At 33.8% G+C, this 22,987-nt stretch overlaps 1 protein-coding gene across 3 annotated transcripts in view; it reads left to right on the top strand.

Moving 5' to 3' along the window:
• Nucleotides 1–19,814, top strand: part of Abcd3 (ATP binding cassette subfamily D member Pmp70) — a 91,310-nt gene extending 71,496 nt beyond the window's left edge. For all 3 annotated transcript variants that reach the window (XM_089096594.1, XM_089096592.1, XM_089096593.1), the window contains exons 12-16: nucleotides 1,536–1,759; nucleotides 6,652–6,753; nucleotides 11,295–11,468; nucleotides 14,529–14,690; nucleotides 19,614–19,814. In XM_089096594.1, the coding sequence (XP_088952720.1) occupies nucleotides 1,536–1,759; nucleotides 6,652–6,753; nucleotides 11,295–11,468; nucleotides 14,529–14,690; nucleotides 19,614–19,691 (740 nt within the window). In that variant the 3' untranslated portion in view covers nucleotides 19,692–19,814. The remainder of the gene's footprint in view (nucleotides 1–1,535; nucleotides 1,760–6,651; nucleotides 6,754–11,294; nucleotides 11,469–14,528; nucleotides 14,691–19,613) is intronic.
• Nucleotides 19,815–22,987: the final 3,173 nt, after the last annotated feature.

Below are 22,987 nucleotides of genomic sequence, written 5' to 3'. Positions count from 1 at the left end.
TTTTTGTATAAAAGATGATGAACGGCGTCAAAAACGTAGGTTGCAATCATATTTTATATATATTTATATTATATTTTATAATTTATTTTATTACAACCATGATTTGATGTTGCAGCTTCAGTCCAAATGAACCCTTAAACAATTGTCTGTGTTTTCCAGTTCCCCGCTAGAAGTAATGAAAAAAAGAACAAGAATAAAAGAGGACACATCAAACCCATGCAAAAGATTATTTTTTTTTATTGTTGTTCAACATAGGGGCTGTGACTCTACTGTTGGGTTTTTCGACAATGGCGAGAAGTTTTTCCCAAATACCAAAGTGATTTTAAAAATCTAGGGGGGGTGGAAATTATGAATGAATGCCCCCCCCCCCCCTAGCCCCCTCAATTGGTGCCAAAACACACGGTGCGTGTTTATTTTGTTTTGTTTTTCCATTGGTGATAGTTTTGAACCAATGGTCCTAGAATATCTGGAAAGGGCTCATTAGAACGAAATTTAAAAGTTCTATTGCCGTTTTTAAGACACCAAAAAGATTGGAGGGCATCTAGCACCCCTCCCGTACCCCTTTATTCACCAAAGTCGGTCGATTAAAATTTTGTGATAGCGACATTGTTCAGCATAGTTGAAGGGTGCAATATCAATGTCTTCGGAGATAACATGATCCCCCATAGCCCCTGGGGAAAGGTATTTAAGCTATGAAATTTGCCCATTGTTTACGTAGGGAACTTTTCTGTGGGAAATTGCCATAATTCCTATACAGAATTCTTTTTATTCGTCTTACTTTCTTTTTGCCGAATCAATCTTGCACGTGGAGATGTTAATGGTAACTGTCCGAGATAAATTTTCACCGAGATTGAATTCTCTAGGGGATCTTCCCGTAGAAGGCGAGCCGAATTTCCCGGCATTATTTAAAAAATCGGCCAGAAATTAAATTAAAAAAAACAAGTTTTTTCCAGCTGAAAGTAAGGAGCAACATTAAAACTTAAAACGAGTAGAAATTATTAAGTATATAAGGGGATTCGCCCCCTTCTTAATACCTCACTCTTTATGCTAGAGTTTGACTTTTTGTCCCAATTCTTTAAGAACGACTCCTGAAACATAATGGTCGTTTGATTAGAACAAAAAAAGCTTTTTTAAAAGTACTAAAACACTTAAGCGGGAAGAGTGAGTTATTAAGAAGGGGGCAATCCCTCATATACGTAATATATATATATATATATATATATATATATATATATATATATATATATATATATATATATTTATATATATATATATATATATATATTTATATATATGTATGTATATATATTAAGATATCAAAGAAAATCCATCGAAGTGAAAGATGATCTATAGTTGGTTTTTCTGTTTACGCTGATTACAAAACGGAAAATCTTCTAACAAACCGGTTGTCAATTTTTGCTTTAAGATTGTGCTCTTATTATTTTCGTACAATTTTTACTATTGACGAATGTTCTAGCCCGCTTAAGGAAGGGTGTAGCTACGTCTAAATTCTTCTAAACAACCTTGAATTTCAGATGAAGCGGGCAATAAAATATCAAGGAAAATCCCTCTAATTCCGGGTTCAGGGAAGATGATTACACAGGATAGGATTATCAAGTTTGAGCACGTACCTCTCGTTACTCCCAATGGGGACGTACTTATCGAAGATATGTCTTTTGAAGTCCACTCTGGTATGAATGTTCTGGTCTGTGGTCCTAATGGTTGTGGCAAATCTTCGCTATTCAGGATTCTGGGAGAGGTTAGCATAAAAATCTGTTGAATAACCCTTATTTGTAGTTGTGAAACGATTTTCTGCTCTAGAGTGTATTTTAAGCTATAAAATATTACTGGCTCTATTTTGCCTCAACAAAGCGGCCAATTTAATCCGTGCAGTAAATCTAGATCTGAGCTCTTTATGTAATTTTTATTTTTAGAGGTATATTAGTTTTCAGTAATATGGGTCTCATCATCACAAAATTATGTAAACATGAGTTTTTCTTTACCCGCATGTTGGAAACCCGAAGGTAAATCTTAAGGGCCACATTTTTCTAGGTTATGGAAATCTTTAAATCAATACTGGGGGTGGAACCTTCAACCTCTCCTTCCTTTATACAGAAAAAAAACCATATTACTGGAAGCTACTGAAAGAAAAAAAACGAGTTAAAAACCAGTAGAGTGGGTTTCCCATTCGTCTCAATGACAAATTAACCTTATTAGTTCAGTTCTTAAAATATATATATATATATATATATATATATATATATATATATATATATATATATATATATATATATATATATATATATATATATATATATATATATATATATATATATATATATATATATATATATATATATATGTATATATATGCATTTTAAGAAAGAGAGAGAGAGAGGGGGAGTTAGCGTAGACAGAGGCTGGAACGGGTCCTAAATACCATCATCAATGATAAGCTTTTATTATTTATTCGTAGTCAAAGATGAATGCTATGAGTCATAATTGTACGAAAAAAAATTATCATTGTTTACTAAATGATAAACTTGTTTTCGCCACTTTAATTATACAATTTCATTAGAAGATTACGCAACTATACAAAGGAAACAGGAGGACTAATCCAAGAAAATCCACAGATATGCTAATCTTGTCTAGGGATCGATTACTCCAAATAATGGGATTGTGGGAGGGGGCTAAAAATTGTCTCCTTTTATCACTGTCAGAAACCACTTTGAACAACGTTCAGGTCATAAGCAAAAGAAAACTGTCCGGTTAGATTACGGGCAAAAAAACAAAACAAATAGTAACAGTGTTGAGAGACTGAATAAGCAATATGATTGGCTCTGGAAAAGTGGTAGAGGGCATCAGAGGCAACGCTATAGCGTTGCCTATAGTAAAGGCCATACGGCTTCAATGTTTTGTCAAATTTTTTTCCCAGAGGCACCTCATATGGAAGGGGTCGTCGTATAAACTTCATAGGGGGCTCATTTGATTGGAAATTGAAAGTTGTAATTAAGTTTTAAGAGTCAAAGGTGATCGGAGGGCAGCTAGCCTTCCTCCACACTCCATTTATTTTTTCCCAGAGGCACTTCATATAGAAGGGATCGTCGTATAAACTTCAAAGGGGGCTCATTCGAATCGAAATCGAGAGTTCTAGTGCCCTTTTTAAGAGTCAAAAGTGATTGGATGGCAACTAGCCCCCCCCCCTCCCCCAACCCCTATTCCCCAAATACATCTGATAAAAAATTTAAGGTAGCCATTTTTTTTGAAAATAGTTCGAAGATCGTACAACAAAAAACTCCTTTACGTATGGCCATTTCGTTAAAAATAGTTCAAAGGTCAGATAAAAAAATTTCTGTCCGACGCAACCCCCCAGGGCCCGGGGCAGGCGTTGTAAGTATTGCTCTGGGGGCATATATGGTTCCTACGGAAAGTATGCTTGTATAAACTTCGGAGAGGGCTCATTTGATTGGAAATTGAAAGTTCTAGTTCACTTTTAAAGACTCAAAAGATATCGGAGGGCAACTAGCAACCACCCCCCCCCTCCATGCCCTTTTTTCCTCAAACCCATCCGATAAAGACTTAGAGATAGTCATTTTTTGTTTTTTAATAGTTCAAAGATCATTTAATGAAAACTCTGGGGTCGATACAACCCTTCAGGGCCCAGAGGCAGGCATTGTAAGTAATGGTCTGGGGGCATATATAGTTGTTATGGAAGGGATGCTCGTATAACATTCGGAGAGGGCTCATATGATTGGAAATTGAAAGTTCTCGTTCACCTTCATAGAGTCAAAGAGATTGAAGCGCAACCACCCCACCCGCCTCTCCACGCTCTATTTCCTCAAACACATCCGATAAGAACTTTGAGAGAGCCATTTTTTCAAAATGGGTCAAAGATCATATAACAAAAACTCAGGGGTCGACACAATCCTTCAGGGCCTGGGGTAGGCGTTGTAAGTTATGCCTGGGGGTATATATAGCTGTCGTGGAAGGGTTGCTTGTATAAACATCACAGAGGGCTCATTTGATTGTAAACTGAAAATTCTAGTTCAGTTTTTAAGAGTCAAAAGAGATCAGAGGGCAAAGATACCCCTCACGCCCCTTTTCCCCCAAATGCATCCGATAAAAATTTTGAGATAGCCACTTTTTTAAACCTAATTCAAAGGTCAGATAAAAAAAAAAACTCCGGTGTCGATAAAACCACCCGGACCCTGGGACCAGGCGTTGCAAGTTATGCCGTGGGGGCATATGTGGTTCTTATGGAAGGGAAGCTCGTATATACTTCAGAGAGGGCTGATTTGAATGGAAATAGAAACTTCTAGTTCAATTTTCAAAAGTCAAAAGAGATCTGAAGGCCCCGAGCCCCCCCCCCCCCCCGCGCCTTTTTTCCCCAAACCCATCCTATACAAATTTTGAGATAGCCATTTTTTTAAATAGTTCAAAGGTCAGATCACAAAAACTCCAGTGTCGACACAACCCCCGAGGGCCAGGCATTGTAAGCTATGTCCTGGGGTCGTATATGGTTCTCATGAAAGGGATGCTCGTATAAACTTCAGAGAGGGCTCATTTGAATGGTAATTAAGAGTTCTGGTTCGTTTTCTCAGAGTAAAAAATGATCGGAGGGCAACTAGCCCCTCCCTCCCTCCACTCCTTTGGGTTTATCGGATGGATAAACAAATCCGATAAAAATTTGAGGTGACCATTTTGTTAAAAATAGTTCAAACATCAGATTTCAAAACTCCGGGGCCGATAAAAACCGCCTGGGGCCCAGGGAAAGGCGTTGTAAATTATACTCTGGGGCTATATATGGTTCTTATAGAAGGGATGCTCGTATAAACTTCAGAGAGGGCTCACTAGATTGAAAATAGAAATTCAAGTTAATTTTTAAAGAGTCAAAAGATATCGAAGGGCAATTAGCCCCCCCCCCCTCCCCACGCTCTTTTTTCCCCCAAACCCATCTGATAAACATTTTTATATAGCCATTTGTTAAAAATAGTTCAAACATCAGGTAATAAAAACTCCGAGGTTGACACAAAGCCATTTTTTCACTTTGATGAATATTTGATTTTTTTTTATTTTTTTTTTAAGTGATTTTGAAATAAGGAATTTTTAAAGATTTGAAACTTTTTGCAGTCAAAAACGAATAAAAATTAATTAAAAAAAAAACTTTCCGAAAAATAAGGTTTTCAAAGAAAAGTCAAGGCACAAAAATCACTACAAACAAGATTTCCTTCTCTCTCTGTAAAAGTATAAAACCTACTGCGTCATTGGTGCTTTACTAAAACCAATTTTATCACAAATATTTTCTTTTGTACTTGATATTAAAAATAAACATTAAAATTATAGTAAAATTTTGAACTGATCAGCTTTCCGCAATTAATATCATTATACATCAAATATTCAGTCTAATTTATTAGTTCTTTCAAAAGTTGCTCAAGACAAATATAGTTTCACTACAAACAAGAGTTTGGATACTGTACCCTTCCTTAATTGTAACTAAAAACCAAAAACCTACTGCGTGATTGGCGCTTCACTGAAAATGAATAATATCACAAATATTTTCTTTCCCAGTTATTACAGCATTAAAAATAAAAATAAAATTACGGTAAAATAAAATCTTGAACTCATGATCTTTCAATCATTAATATCATTATTTATCAAATATTAAATTTAATGTTGTTTATACTTTCCAAGACTGTTCAAGACTCATATAGTTTTCAGTAAGGCGCCAATGAAGCAGTAGGTTTTAGGCTTCTGCAGTGAGGCGATACCCAAACTCTTGTTTGTAGTTATTTTTATTCGATTCAAACTAAATTTGCATATTCAATTTAAGTCTCACTCGTTTTAAGATTTACTTATGCATTTACACTAATATCTATTGTATGTTTGATTGCATTGATTGTTTATTTATTTCTGTTCGTTTTAAGTTTCATTTATACTTCAATAGCAAAATATTTATTTTTTGGTTTTAAGCTTGATTTTCATAATCAATCTAAGCATTACTAACTTTAAGATCTATTTATTCATTTATATTATTACTTGTTGTATTTTTTTTGCTATGATTGTTTATTTAATTTCTGGTCGTTTTGAGTTTGTATTTAACATGTATTTCTATCTGCTGATCTTAAGTTTAAAATGGCCTTTAATTTTCTTTGAAAAACGTATTTTTCGGAAAGTTTTTTTTTAATTAATTTAAAGAAAAAAAGGCCTTTTCTTATGTTTCCAGTGTTATTGAGATTTTTTTTAGCGCTTTTGGAGATCAAAGCCTGTAATACAGGTTCAAAACCAGGAATACAAGTGCCATCTTTGACTGCGCGATGCCTGTGTGTTGTCGAATAACTGAATTTATTTTTAATGTTTTTATTCTTTTCTTTTAGTGTATTTTTTAAAATTTAAGGTTGTTAGTTGTTTTATAAAATATCAAAAATATTAGTCCTTGTTCTAATTTGTAAACTAGCTAACCCATACCTCAGGTTAGGTTTAATTTTACAATGAGAATAATATCATTAATTCTACGTCGTAATATTTCGCGGATTAGCTTAACCTTGGTTCGCTCTAAATTCCTATCTTTCTGTTTCTTTTTTGAAGTCAGTTAGTGGAATATTTTCTTTTCTTTATTATATCTTCTTTTTTAACTCACGTTTTAAATTTTAGCTGTGGCCAATATTTGGAGGTACGTTAACAAAACCAGAAAAAGGCAAACTTTTTTACATTCCACAACGTCCTTACATGACGCTGGGAACTTTGAGGGACCAGGTAGGTAGAAGACTATTTTGTGCCGGTTTTTTAAAAACATAAATATAAAAATGTCCTTTCTACTTTAAGAATTTAAAACCCCCTATTTAGGGTCGTATCCAGGATTTTTTTTGTTGCGGGGGGGGGGGGCTACAAAAAAAAATGAAAAACGCATCGAAATTTTTTGGTATTTACTTTTGTTACGTTTTTACTTGTTCGACAAACATTTATTGTGGGGGGGGGAGGGGGGTTCGAACCTCCTAATCCCCCCCCCCACTGGGGACAGCCTTTCCCTCATTCTTTGTACAACCGAATAAAAGAAAATAATTATGTTTGTATACACAATTGGGGTAATTTTTATTTTAATGAAGTTATCTATTACACCTAGTTACTACACATTTTTTTTTCGTAAATAAAGTCCTAAGTTACACTATACAGACGAAGATTTTCAGCCAGGGAAATAAAACTATGAAAGAACAACTAGATATTTCACTAAGAGTCTTTAGAGGTAATAATAATAAAAGACTAAATTTCAAAAGAAACAAACAAGTGATGAAACACAATGCTAGAAAAAATACGAAAAAAAAGATGAAAAAACTAACCACCTTACTAATTGATTCACTACCCCTTTTTGATTCACTTGACCTATTTTATCCTTTCTTATAAGGTAGTAAAATGCACTGTGCCTCTTTTTACTTAAATTTTCTTAGATGGGGCCTTAGGCCCTGCCGGTAGGGTATGGCAAAATTTTGGTAGGTCATGGGTAGAACGTGTAACCTTCGGCTGAAAGCCTACTTAGAGCATTAATGGGAAAAAAAACATTGTTCATGTGAATAACGTAACAATTATCAAAAATGGTACACGATAGTATTGTAATGACATCACACATTTTATAAAAGAGGTGTATTCAGACTATATTTTTCCTTAGCATAAAATATGCCTATAGGACGACGTCGACCCGTAAAAATTTACCAAGCTAATGGCCTTTTAAGCTTCTTTCAGGCAAATAGACGTACAATTTTGAATAACAAAATTTAAATATGAGGAGGGGATCAAGATCAGGATTTTAGATATGGTTAGGTGGGGCATGGCCCAAAATCGGTTTAGAACCACTGCTTTATGTGTTTATCTTTTTGTTTCTGTAAAACATTGTGGCAAACAATTTTCTGTTGAGGCTAATTTTTTCTCATCAAAAAGGACAAAATAAATTGGGTTATCAAAGGCTTCGAAAGACAGTGTAGCTTCTAACGCCTTGTAAGACATATTTGTTTTTTCTATTAATGAATAATGTAGATTGACTCCTTGACTGCCATCTTAACCCTGAAAATGGTAGATGTCTTGAGCGGGAGGGGTGGGGCGATGCTCAGCCCAAAAGACAACTAAAGTGCCCAAATCCACTTGAAATAATGTTATGTTTTCGAGAAGAAGAAAAAATAATCTTAAATAGGGCAAGCTGATTGAAAAAAAAAAATGTAGATGAAGAATTGGATAAAACAGTGATGAATTGCGCTTGTTTTGATTAACTTCACGTAATTACAGGGCTGTATCCAGGGGTGTGGTGGTAGGTTACCCGATAGGAACTGCCCCATCCCGAAATATTTCTCCGACTCGCAAACTGGTCTTTAAAATGCCGGTAAAAAAAAATATGTATTTCTCCCAAGAAAACAAAAATGTTTTCCGACGTATGAATTGCTCTTAACAAATGAAACTCAGAGAGGAATGAAACTAACAAAATGAAAAATAAAATCAAAAAAGGTGAAAAAACGAGGATTTTGTCAGCCAGTGGCGAAACCATGAAGAAGAAGAAATAAGCAAATATTTCGACAAGGACCTCCGCCGAGTCGTCCTCAGTGCTAAACAAAAAAGAAAGAATAGAAAAAGAAACCAACGAAAATCGAACCTTTCGAAGTTTACTTTACAAAAACAGAACAAAAACTGAGTTTTTGTTCACTTTTTTGTTCACATCCTCGTTTTTTCACCTTTTTTGATTTTATTTTTCATTTTGTTATTTTCTCTCCTCTCTGAGTTTCATTTGTCATGTATAGCCAGTGTGGTCTTAGAATGTATTTATGTATTTATTGCTCTTAACAAAAGCGAGTAAAAAAGACAAAACATATTTGAGACCGTTAGACAAGGTCCACAGGAAGTAAACCCCTTCTTCTTAATTCTTTTGGTAACCCTCCGCCTCTCCTACAAAAATGGAGGATATTAGTCCGCTTAATTAAGCTAATTTTGAATTATTTTTAGTAAGTAACACTGCCAGAGGACTGCCAGTAGCACTGCCAGAGTCGCTAGTAGTTTTAGTTTTTATTAAAGGCACATTAAAGCGAGTTTCCTCTTTTATTAATCTCTCAAACTCTGAGCACAATAGTATAAGGAACAAAGTATCAGTATCAGGACATATGTATTTAGAGCAACGGAACGGTTTGTGTAAGTGTGTTAATGATTATAAAAATAGTTTCAGAATTGGAACGTTAATATGCTAAGGTTTATAACATCATAAAATATAATAGTTTAGATATGTGTTTATAGAAATTCAGGTAAAGCACAAGTGCAATGAAACGTATTTAAGGACCACCATTGACCGTTAAACTGGAAGGATATAACCTCTATTATTCAAGAATTTGAACACAATTAAAAATAAACAAAAAATGAAACAAGTGTCAAGTTGTTGTCAGTCAAGTTTAGCGTGAACGTCCCCAGGTTCAGTTTAGTTTAGACTTAGTCTTTTTATCCTTTTTTTATAATACTGGCATTCAATGACAAAAAGGTTTTCGTCAATTCTTTTAGAATACATATAATCTTATATAAATATTAGGTTATATTTATTCGCTATAGTGTGTGACAAGCTTTCTAGAGCTTAAGGCATTTGGTATTTATAAATGAAAGAAAGACAAGTAAAATCCAAAGTAGTAAGCACTACTTCAAGGTCAACACCATATCATATAATGAAAACGTCTAGCAATAAAATTGATAGTTAAAATGGTAAATAGAAAACTGCACAAAGGAAATACGATATCTTTCTGTTGCCGAAGTGAGATTCTCTTTAAGTAAAAGTCTAGTGGCATTCTTTCTAATTGATATAGTTGCCAAGTTGTCATAATAGGGAAGGGGGAGAATGGAAAGGTGAAAGTTCAACAGCAGGCATTTGTGTCCGAACACCATGGCAAGTTTAAGTCGTCTTTTTCCTTGGAAATTCAGATGAAGCAGATATTAGTCATATACATCAGTAGTAAAGGAAGTCCCAAGAATTATTTTAAAGCCCTTTTTTGAATATTTTTAATTAATGTCTAATCTTCGATGAAACATAATTGCCAAACAGGACAAGTTTATTAATGTGAGGGTTAAGAACAATGAATAGTTCCTAAACTATTAGTTGAAATACTAAATACTTTAAAGCCCAAGAACTAAATCTTGGAAGAAAAACGGGTCTATAGCCAGGCAGAAAAAGAAAAAAAGAATTATTAATCTTCTTCCAATTTTTTAAAATTCTTTTTCCTCATGTTTTTCTAACTTTTAAATTTTGAAATTTCCTAAATCCTTTTTCTAATTATTTTTAGAAAAAGAAGAAGAAGAAACAAAAAGAATTTTTGCACACAAGGCCATGTATCACAACAAGGCCTCCCTAGCCTCGAAAGGTGGAAAGAAATCAAACTAAAACAAAAAGAAATAACGAAATTATAAATAATTAAAATCAAAAGAGATTACCGTAAGAGAATCGTAAATCATAAAGTAACAAAATCATAAGAGAATCGAACCAATATGTACAATAACTACTCCAAGCAAAAAATTATAAAGCAAAAAAAAATTATTGTATAATATGTAAAATTTGGCAAAGCAGCCCAAACACAAACTTTGGGTTTTTACCTTAAATTAATGTTGTCATTTATATAGTGTGGATATAGGAGATTCATATCCTCATCTCCATTCTATGCATGGGTGTACCTAGAAATCCGGTCAGGGTAGGGGGCTTCAACTTGTTTCTTAACGAATGTGTTTAAACAAAAAAAAGGCAAAATCGTAAGTAATGCTCAGCTACGCAGTTTGAAGGAGCATATTTTCGATTTTCAGGTCTTATTTGTCTTAAAATAAAATATGGTATTAAAAATTTCCTTGGGGGAAGGGACTCATTTGTTTTGTTTTTTTTCGAATTTTTCTAACCAAAAAATGTCAAATCGTAATTAGTTGTACAAATATGCAGCTTAAAGAAAGCAGTCATTCTATTTTTGAAAATTTTAAAGAAGAATATACTAATAAAAATACCAAAGCACCAAATTTCTAGTATTTGTGGCACATTCTTGAAAGGCAGGTATGGTCAGGGGGGGGGGCGGTGATGCTTTAGGCCTCAAATTCTCCTCCCCAGTCTCTTGTATGCTTTGCTTATCCCAACCAAGATATTTCTCACAGTAAATAAGAGAGTTGCTTCTCCTTAAAGGAAGAAGCCGGTAATGTCTTACTTATCTCTTCTGCGAGCCTCGAAAACCAAAGCTCGGATTCAAAAAACTGATGAAATCGGTCATTTTAATTATACAGTTGTCGGCTAATTTCTTTCTTTGTTTTAGATTATTTATCCTCATACAGAGAGTTTAATGCGACACTGTGGCAAGAAAGATGCTGACCTCATTCACTTTTTGAAATGTGTTGAGCTGGGCTATATTGCTGAAAGAGAAGGTGGACTTGATGCTGTTGCCGATTGGATGGACGTTCTTAGTGGCGGTGAAAAGCAACGTATTGCTGTGAGTTTTTTTCGTTTAATTAAAGCCGTCGTGGTGTTGAAGCCCAAAGCACGTTTGAATTGGTTAGTAACTGGTTTTAATTGGCGAATCGCGTTAAAAAAATCGTCCTTTTTTTCGGCAGTAAGTAAGGCGTATAGTGTTAATAACGTTAAAGTCGTCTAGAGTACCGTTCTATCTATATTCTTATTCATCTTTGTATTGAAGCAATACCTGGCTGCTGCTTTAGAATGGCTATTAGTTCGGAAGAAAAAATGCCATGGTCTCATCTAATACAAAAGATTTATTCATAGCAGTTCTTTTGGTAAATTCCGTCAGCTTACAAAGTTAAAAAATGTTCATAGAAGGAAAACGAGTTACAAGAAGTTCAGGTGTTCAAAAAGCGAAGTTGTAAGCCCTAAATATGATTAACAGCGGTGCATCCACTTCTTTGAAAATATACCTATTAGGTTATCCTGCAAGGCTGTATCCAGGAGGGGGGTAGGGGGTTTGACCCCCCCCCCCCCCGAAATGTTTGTCTAACTCGTAAAAACGTAACAAAAATGGACATAAACAAATTTTATATGTGTTTTTGAGGGTTTTTTTGTGTAAAACCCCCCAATTTTTTTATAGTAAAACCCCCTCCGAAAAAAAATCCTGAGTACGGCCTTGTTATCCTGAAAACTAAATCAAGGAACTAGAAAAAGTGGATAAATGAAAATCACCAAACAGCGCAAAAAAGTTATAAACTTGATTAATATACACAAGAAAAGGGAGAAAAAAAAGAAAAATAATTATTTAGGAAAGGATTCTACCAAAACGGCACTTTAAAGACGGTTTATGTAAGGTGAAACAAAGCTTATGTGTATCCTTCTCTTTTGAGGGAATAGGTTTCAGTTTTGGAATGGGTTGAAACTCTTTTCTCCCAGAATCATGATTCCTTATAAGCATATTTTCCGCGCCCCATGTTGGGTGCCAATATTGGTAAGGTAGACTCGCCATTTCAGAAAAGGAGCTGTAGTACAGCTTGAAGTGCTTTAATTAAAAATCTTCACTTTGTTATAAAAGCAGTAGAGGAAGAAGGAAAAAAAGGAACGAACACTTAAGACTTGGCAGTACTGCTCATTTCATTCTCATTATTTTCTATCACAATTGTGACTGATATTTTATTAACAAACGAACTTTAACAACATCAAACTGCCCAATTTGTCGTTTTCTGTCAGGTAGCCTACACTATACAAAAAAATATAACGTTCTAAAAACATTGTTGCTCTTCATCAGGTACATTACAAAAACATACAGCGATGGTCCCGAGCGGGTTGTCAATTCAAAATGCTAATAAACAAACTGACACGTTAACAATATACGTGACATGAACAATTTTCATTTATTTATGCTTTTAACGAACGCTGGCACAAAGCTCTTTCTGTAACGTTCAGTTCTTGCATTAATAGGATTTAGAACCAGGATTTTTTTGCTTTTGATCGTGGTAAATGGGGCTTTGGTTGGCAATAAGGGGCTGGGAGTAAATATTGAAAACGTGGGTTACGACGCAGATTATTCCTGAAATTACTGTAAAGAGGAATACGTCGGCTCGCCAAGGTAGGGAGGCGGAATTCCTTGCGGAGGAGAATGTAGGGCACTTTGCCCCGACCGTAAATAATTTTCAGGGCTCTCTTCAGGATAATTTATAGCCTCTCAAACTGATCCACCGTAAGGTCAAAATGCCATACTGGGCAAGCATACTCAAGTAGTAGGCGGATAAAAGACAAGTAAAGGCGGAGGATATACGCTTTTGGGCATTAATATTTAGCAAATAGCTTAAGGAGAGACAGAGGCACACTAGCCTTTGATTTTGAATCGCTCGTCAGTATGACCCCTAACAGTTTAGTTTTTAATGTGATTATTTCATTAGGTATTAAATTACTATGTGTTCAGCACCATTACTTAATGTCCTACTAAAAATAGACCTTATTTTCCGGTATATTTTCTTAGAGACCTACTAGCTTTATTGAAGTTTTATACATACTGATTTAATGAAGACCTATTCATTTTACGTAACATTTCTAATCCAAAATTTTGTCAAAATCTCTACTAAACAATATAGAAAATTCTCACTTATTGATTTATAAACATCCACTTAGCAAAAGCACAAGCCGCTTCGGTGTACTAGTGCAACTAAACCATTTAAGTGGCAAACATTAATCACTTAAATCCACTGCATTGCATCATTATGAAAAATAAAATCAATAGCGCCAACAATGGGATTATGCAGAAGACAATAGGGAACAAATTTCCAAATGAGTAGCAACAATCAAAGCGGTGATGGAATAATATGCAACATTAACATTTGTCTTCACAACAATTGTAGTATGTTAGGTTATTTCATTATGTTACGCTATTGGTACACTATTTAGTTCGTTATTGTTCTGCGCTAGTACGATTTTAATGTATCAACTAAAGACAAATATATGGCTATCATTCCGTAGCTCAGGTTCAGTTCTGTCCATCTACCGAATTACATTTTTGAAGTTGTGTTTAAATGGTTTTTTAGATTGAAAGTACGTAGAATATCCGTTGAAAATTGTTGTTATATTTATTAGAATATTCTGTTCTGTTTTCCACTCTCAGTCCCTTTCTTCTTTTTTGAAATATAAAAAAAACATATTGTTGAAAAATTCGTGCGGAGGAAGCCTGAGATAAATAATGGTTTACCGGAAAGTTTTTTTATATTAAGAATAGCTAGTTGAAATGAAACTTTAAAGGTTTGCAGTATTTGATATTTTCTCTTGGGCTCTTTATTTTCTCTGGATTTCCTGGGATATTTGATTTTGTCCTTGGATATTTCATTCCGGATTTTTTTCTGTTCACTTGGCTATACTAATTTCGTTCAAAAATCAAGGAAAGTTTGTCCAGAAAGCTATTCGTCACTCTAAAATTTACCCCGTATGTTATCTAGTAACCCCCCTCAAAAGTCCCAACCCCCACCTACGAGGCCGATGTCCCGCGTATTGAACCATGGTTTAACCTAAATTCAGTGGTCAAATATTTTTTAGTCTGTAACTACTTAATTTTGTGTTACAGATGGCACGTCTATTTTACCACTGCCCCCAGTTTGCCATTCTTGATGAATGCACGAGTGCTGTAAGTGTTGACGTAGAAGGCAAACTGTATGCCTATTGCCGCGATGTGGGAATCACTTTATTTACAGTCAGCCATAGGAAATCCCTTTGGGTTCATCACGAGGTAATAATAAAATAATATCACAGGAGAAGTCATTGTGTTTCTTGTGATATGTTTTATCCACAGTTTATAGAATTAGCAGTATGATCATACCCTATCTCACCCATTATAAAAACCTGGACCAAGGTGTGAGTGCTTCAGAGAACGTTTTTGCAGATATAAACATAAGCGGCATTAGATCTTTTCACGGGTAGACAAGTCAGATTTTTCTTGGACATGAAACAAGTGGAAACCCACTGTTACGAATAATGCACTTTGTAACCATTTCTCATTGATTGACGGAAACAGACTAACCCGCTAATGTAGAAATAAGTTGGAGGAGCTTTTTGTTCGTACCGAGAATGAAGACCCGAAATGATCTGCGATAAACCTACTGGATAATTCTATAAACTGTGGTTTGATTACAGGAGGAGTCATTGTATTTCTTTTTGAAAGGAGTCGCTTTTTAAAAGTTCGCTTTTTAGGTTCTTCAGCTAAAAAGGTGCCTTGTAAGAACGAAGTAAAGCTATCACTATTCAATCTAAGATATTTGTCTATTCACTTTGTTGTATATACTGTAATATTTGTTTGTTCCTCATGAGCTTTTGTTCTCAGTTATCATTCATTTGAGAACGATCATTGATTTTCTTTTTTTATTATGTTTTTAATATTATTATTTATATTTATATATTATATTTTATTATTATTTATATATTATTGATATTTATATATTGTATTTTATTATTATATAAAATACCACTACTCAATCTAATATATTAGTCTATTAACTTGGTTGTATCAATCAATCAATCAATCAATTTATTCAATCAATAAAGTTAACAAAATACACTTCAATATAAACTCCCCCGTAAGGCTCTATGGCCAGGAAAAAACAGGGGAGAAGATAATGTACTATAATGTCTTGCGAGTTCTTCATGAGCTTTTGTTCTCAGTTATCATTCATATGAGAACGATCATTGATTTTTATTTTCATTTTATTATTATTATTTTTACTCGTCCTCTCATTATTTGAAACGCTACCTTGCTTTAAATGCTGAGATCGATTAAAGAAATAAATATTTGCTACTATGTTAGTTTATTAACCTTAGCAAAAGAGATGCTGTGTAGTTAGTTTCTTTGTTTACCCAAAAAAGAGGATACTTATCAAACTAAGCTAGGTTAATACTATTGTAGTGGATCTTGTAGTGTCTTTGGAGTAAAACTATTAATAATGTCACTTTTCATTATATATATTACAAGGATCAACTGCTTAATTATCAGTTTAGATATTGGTTTTTATATATTAAAAAAAATTGGATTTTACAAGTATATTATTTATATAACTAACAAAAAGTGACATATTGATTTTCCCCTCTTTTATAAGAATGTCTAAATATATGCCAAAAACATCTGTAAGTTTTTTTTATGATGTAAGGTCTCTATGCAAGCAGGATATCTTCAGTTATTAAAAATATTCAACATAAGTTAAAATATACAAAATAAATAACTTATTATGTAAAACGAATTTGGTTCTTTATTTTAAATAAGTTTCACCAGGATTTACAGTATTTTAGGATGGTCTCTAGGGATTTCTTAGAAGTAATTGTGGAAATTAAAACTTATGCTAAAAAAAAAAAAATAAGGGCATGTCTAGGATTTTGTTGTGGGGGGGGGGGCAAAAAAAACTTTAAGAAGAGCAAATAAATTTGCTTATATGCATTTTGTTACTTTTTTACCAGTCGAGCAAAGATTTTGAGGGGGGAAGAACCCCGGCCCCCCCCCCACCAGGCTACAGCCGTGCTTATAATGCTTGATTTTGTGGGATACCAAAATTACACAAAATAAAGCTTTCCAAGTTGTACTTTTCCAAGCACCCTCTCAGTAATAAGGTGAAGACTATAACCATTCATCAAAACGATCTTTTTAGACCAGATAAAATAAAACTGCAAAGATCAATCAGGTAAAATTGTATTGCTCTACAACAAAGAAAAAAACAACAAAAGAACTCATATCGGTCTAGTGTACAATATTCTGTCACTATAAGGACTTTATTAGAATTCCTACTAAAAAGAACATTTTCTTGGTTGTATTTTCTTTATGCATTTTTTCATCTTTTTATGTTATTTTCTTCTATCTTTTCTATTTCCTTTTTCTTTTTTTCCCGTTAATAAAAGCTCCAGGCCGCGAAATCGAAATATTCACATGCCTTTAGTTTATTTTTCACCGTCTTATTTGAATGTTTAATCCGTTTGCCTATCTATATTTCATTGTATTTATAAACCCTAGCTGATTATTTCTTTTATCAATTTGTCTTTACTTTTTCCTCACCAACCACGTTAAAAATCACTAACAATTAACAACTTATGGATATTTACAACATGCTGAAGGTTATGAATATAATTTTTGAAAAGGGGAAGTACCTAGCGATTTTAGGAAAACCTTAATTAAACCACTGTAAAAGAAAGGGGATAAGAGTGAGTGTGTTAATTATTGAGGCTTTACCCTGGTCTCTGTAGGTAGTAAATTACTTAGTCATATGATACTTTATAGACTGAGATATGTGTAGACACAGTTTTAAGAGAAGAACAGTGCAGTTTTAGAAAAGGTAGAGGATGTGTCGACGAAAATTTCACTCTTAGGTTAATAATTAAGAAGTCCCTAAGTTGTCAAACACCTTTGGTCCTCAGTTTTATAATTATGAGCAAGCGTTCGATTCTGTTCATAGAAGAGATCTAGCAAAGGTCTTGTATGGTATACCAGACAAATACATTAAAGTCATTAGTGCTATGTACGAGAATAACACTGCTGCGTTTAAGGTAGGAAATGAGGTAAGCAGCTTGTTTTGTATTAAATCAGGAACTAAGCAGGGTTGTGTTCTATCCCCCTTTATATGGAACATTTTGATGGATTTTGTCTTAAGGAGCAAGCAATGGGAGACCACGGAATCAAATGGGAAAGAAAAACTCTCCTGGACTTAGATTATGCTGATGATTTAAGCATCCTAGAAGAAAGTGTAAGCAAAATGAATGAACTTTAGAGGTTTTGCGAGTTCAGGGTGCTAGATTAGGTTTGAAAATTAATGTTAAGAAGACTAAGTCACTAAGGCTAGGAATAACTGAAGATGAAAAGGTGACGTTGGGTAACGACAAGATTGATCAGGTGGACAGGTTCAATTACCTTGGTAGTATTATTAGTAAAGACGGTGGGAGCAGCGAATTTGTTTGAAGTAGAATAGCCAAGGCTCAGGGTGTTTTTTCGCAATTAAAAAAAGTTTGGAAGAATAGGAAGATAAGTCTGCTAGCCAAGATTAGAATATTTGAAGCTACAATAATGACAGTGGTCAAATATGGTCCTGAAGCATGGGCGCTGCAATAAGTGGATGAAGATTTGCTAGATGTTTTCCAGAGAATTTGCCTACGGATTGTTCTGGGTACCCGGCTGACTGACCGTATTTCAAATAGTACGCTGTACGAAAAATGTGGTTTCAATGCCGCTTTCTAGGGCTATAATGAAAGAAAGGTTGAGATGGCTAGGGCACGTTGTGCGGATGAAGGATGAGAGATTTCTGAAGATTGTCCTTTTTGGCCAACCATCGAGGGCTAAGCGGAAAGGAAGTTGTCCTCATCTGGGGTGGTAGGACGTCATAAAGAAAGATTGAAAGGAAATGGGAACTTCCTGGGAGGGTGTAAAAAGGGAAGTTTTGAATAAATTGGGACGGAGGAGGAGCGTGCGTAGCTGTGTTGGTCTCAGGCGGCTTGGCGCTGCAGTGAGTTGTTAGTAGTAGTAGTAGATATTTACGATAAGACGAGAAAACCCTCCAAAATATTAGCATCATTAAAAGCACTTGACTGATATAATGATTTATCTTTGGTTATTTCTACACTTTCGAAATAAAAACAAAAAAAACACTACTCTAGCCATGTGACAGAATTCAACAAATGAAAACATAGAGAGAAAAAAACGGGTATAGTATTTAAACAAAGCAGTGGACAAAACAAAAAAATCTTCAAATATTGGAAATCTGAATATTTCGACTCGACGTCCGGGAGCCTTTATCAACGGAACAAAATGAATTAAGCTAAATTAAACACAACATAAAGAAAAAAGCGCAAATAAATAAAACTCACATCTTAATAACTTCCAAAATCACTATATCAATATCACTTCCAATAGACTGATAGTCGCGGCTGCTGTCTACACTCCTCGTATAATCTATTTTTACCGAAAATGACTTTTTATATGCGTCTGATGCAGTTTTTCATGCTGCGTTGTCTGGTGACAACGAAAAAAATCCATCTCTGATACTTACATGGCAAAATAAGAGAGACACATCTTGTAATATCTCTGATAATTTTATGTCAGAGATATAAATTACACCTCGTAATGCCTCGTAATATCTCTGATAATGTATCGTATATCTCTGATCTATATATATATATAAAAAACTCTGAGTCATGTTGAATTATTTGGTATTTTTATGTAAAAAATTGCACCATCAAATTAGTTTTTATCGTCTCCTGGACAATTTGATTTCTCCATTATACGAGGTGTGCACGCAGCAGCTGCGTAGTGCAAAAAAAAAAAAAACACGAAATAGCTTGAATTTTGCGTATTCGTGTTCTTTTTTTTTGTTCTTTTTTTTTTTTTTGTTTTTTTTTTTTTTTTTTTTTTTGATAAAGGACGTGGAGTCTAAATTTTCGGATTTATGTTATTCAAAGTTTTTTTTTCTTTTTATTTCACTTCTATGTTTAAATATTATACCCGTTTTTTCTTTATATTTTTATTTGTTAGATTCTGTGAACGGAAAAGCAGTGTGGTCATGTGGTCTTATAAATCATCTAGCCATGTGGTTACTTAATGGTGTATGGATTCTTTAATTTTCAATTTTCTTTATCGACCCCAGTTTGAAATTTGAATTCCATTAGATACTAATTAATTCTATTCTAGTTCTGCCTGCATATGGATGGAAGAGGTTCATATGAATTCAAGAAAATAGATGGCGATACCATTGAATTTGGCTCTTAAATTGTAACTTTAATCATTATTTACTGGATTTTTTTTTCTTTCTTGTTCTATTCCGGGACTTTTTAAGCTGTTATTTGTTGTTGTATCATTATATGCTTATTATTACAATGGAATTCTCTGATACTGAAGTAGTATTGTTCCTAGTATTTGAATCAGAAATATTTAATAAACGTTTCGTTTATTTCTGTAAGGTAAAGGACTCCGACATATAATTTAATCGAAAAACGCATGGAAATCCAGTTGAGGGTTCAAACTATGCAATATTGTGCATAATTAATTTTCAAGTGAATCAACTCATTCAAATGAAGCTATTATCGTAAGTGGACCCCACATAGGATTAGGGACGGGTCACGCCATCTATTGCCTCATGTCGTCAGAAAGTGAAGCATATTTTACAAGGGTTTTAGATGGCTTTAACTAATTGGCTATCTTAGAAGTTTGATCGGTAGCATTGACGTTTGGAAGATGTGAGCCTGAGCTATGGGTTATGCTTGATTGCATCTGAAATGTGATTGGTGGACATCTATCTTTTAGGCATTCGTATCACCAAAAAACCTATAAGAATTGGTTATACGTGGAAAAAGGTTTTAGGTCCATCCCCCCTCCCTCCAAAACCTGACGTTCTTTCAATTATTGCAACTGCGATCCAGTCGTGTGTCTTAATACCACGGCGAAATACTGTCAGTTTTTAAACCTCTATGGCGTTATTTAAAGTTTCTAAGTATGGTATATTCACAGATAATATCTAAATTAATTTGAATATTTTAGGATAGAGTAATGTAAGATCGTTAGATGGTAGCATATTTGGTAATATAAACGAAATAAATGACAGTTAGCAATTTCATTTGTTTGATTACTCAAGAACATATACTGACGTTATAAGGTTACCAACACTAATCCCGTCGAAATGTAATTGACCCAAAAACGACCGATATAAAAGAGAACAAAACTGAGAAACTTTTTGAAATACTATTTGCATAATAGAAAAAGACTGAGAAGGGAATGAATACTTGATTTACCGACACTGCAGCTAAACCATTTTGCACTTTACTGAAAAAAAATACATTATAAATGTTTTCACTTTTTTTAACTTTGATAAATTAAAAATCATTAAGACTTTAAGGGATAAATATCAGCATATGTATATTATGTATACATATGCTGTGTATATATATGCTTACGTATACATATGCTGTATACATATCAGTTTGGTATTTTAAACTGACATTGTATATTCATTTGTTTTTTTTTTCAGTAAAGTGCAAGTTATGTTCTGGCCTTGAGAAGGCATAGGGGTTTTGAGCCCTAGTAGTGTTAATCTCTGCCCGTTTCGAGTTTGACTCGGTTGTTTATTGTAATTTCTGTTCGTTTTGGATTTCATTTATTTATTGATGCTGATTTGGGGTAGTTTTACCCTGGGTAGATTATTGTATTTATTTTTGCTCATTTTTGGTTAATGGAGTTCTTTACTTTTCTTTAAAAACTTATTTTATGGAAAAGCTTTTTAAATTAATTTCCGTTCGTTTTATATTTACATAGTCTTTTTCAGGGAAAAAGAAAATAATAATTTAAATCTTTTCGGTTTTCCTGTAAGAATTAATAGTTTGTCCTGCTATTTGTAAGCTGAAGAAACTTTTTCAACAATTTTTAACAACAAACACTCTTTTGAAAATGTTGCTAATTTAGTTTTATACATCCTCTAGTTAACCTGAAAAAATAAAACGTAATGCCATTCCCAAAAAATCATGTGTATGCTCTTTGACAGCCTGCATGCGCTGACACTCTTTTGATTTTGTTAAATTGTAAGAGTAGAAGTAATAATAGAAGAAGGAAACTCTTTAACTTAAACAATTTAAAGGTGTAATCTACCCAATGAGAGAGCACATATAAGGTGCTCTTAGCCAAGGGTATGGATACCAAAGTCACACAAACACGCTTAGGAAGGAAAGCAGTGCTACCATCAAAAAATAAATGACAGGACATTTTCCTTGAAATATTTTTGTCTGTGCTTATGCTTTTTCCATAAGATCAGAGGCGCAAATACAGCTATTGCCATTCTTCAACTTAGGATATGTTTTCTAGATTTGTGACTTTTCAGGTTGTCAACTGTTCATTAACAGAAGATAATATTTTAATAAAATGTACTTTTTGCCAAAAATGCGCATTCACATACAGCATAACAAGATGATTGCATGGGGTTCAGGGTATTTTTTGAAATGCCCATAAAGTAGTTTTCGCAACAAACTTTTACTATTAAGATTAACGGAAATAACAGTTGCCATTCCTGAATCAGCTTCAAATGGTGATTCTTCTTCACATGAAACCTTTTTTTTTAAAACGCGTGTTTAAATTTTTGGTTACTGTGGGCCAGAATCCGTTCTTCAATAAGTTTTGCTGGTTGCGCAAACATGATATTGTGATTACGATTACCATTTAGTTAGAATTTATTCTTGACTACGCAGCTTGTATGAATAAAATAATTCCGAGTTTCAGAACTAATCTTTTTATAACAAAAAAGAAGAACAAATAATGATCACATCGATATTTGATTAACAAAATCTTCTATATCCACCTTGATTATTTTACTTTGAACTATTATTTCATGTTCTTTCTATGACCATGTAAACAGTGAATCATTATTTATTACCAAATTGTAAACAGTGAATCATTATTTATTACCAAATTCGAAACATGTTGCTTTGAAAATAATTCGACGCCTTATCTAAGGAATTTGACCTGTAAAAAAAGAAGAATAAACACCTACTAGACTTTGGTTTTGAAATACGAACGTTTTATAATGAAAAGTATTTGGATAACTATTGCGCTCTTTTTTTTTAAGATAAGACGAAAGTAAATGACGCAATTTTCTCCTATTTGCGCAATATTTTTGATGGGACCCTTAGTAAATACAAATAAAATAGAAATGACATCCATAAAAAAGGTGACAGGAACAGAGCTTTTTGAGTTTTAAGGACTCGATTTTTACTTAATTTCACCGGTTGGATTAAGGGGCTGCTCCAAAATTTCGCCTTGGGAAATTTCAGTTATCATGGTAAGTGATTGTAGGAATAACTATGAGTGGACGCTTGTGTTAGTTTTTGTTATTTAAACCCTTCATATTTTGATGTAACTAACCAACCTAGAGGAAACAGCAACCATAAATCCTCAATGTATGATAAATTGGAAGCTAACTTGTAGTTTCTTTTGAATTTCTGTGCATACACCAATAGACGATACTTGTGCGTTATTCAGTACTCACTCGCGAAGTGAATTTAGGTTAATCCTGATGAAATAAA

This window comes from Artemia sp. Qi Xiang Cuo, chromosome 11 (assembly GCF_049724085.1).
Source record: "Artemia sp. Qi Xiang Cuo chromosome 11, ASM4972408v1, whole genome shotgun sequence".
NCBI lineage: Eukaryota > Metazoa > Arthropoda > Branchiopoda > Anostraca > Artemiidae > Artemia > Artemia sp. Qi Xiang Cuo.
The sequence above is the reverse complement of the archived record's forward strand: the minus strand, read 5'-3'. Positions and strand labels throughout refer to the sequence as shown.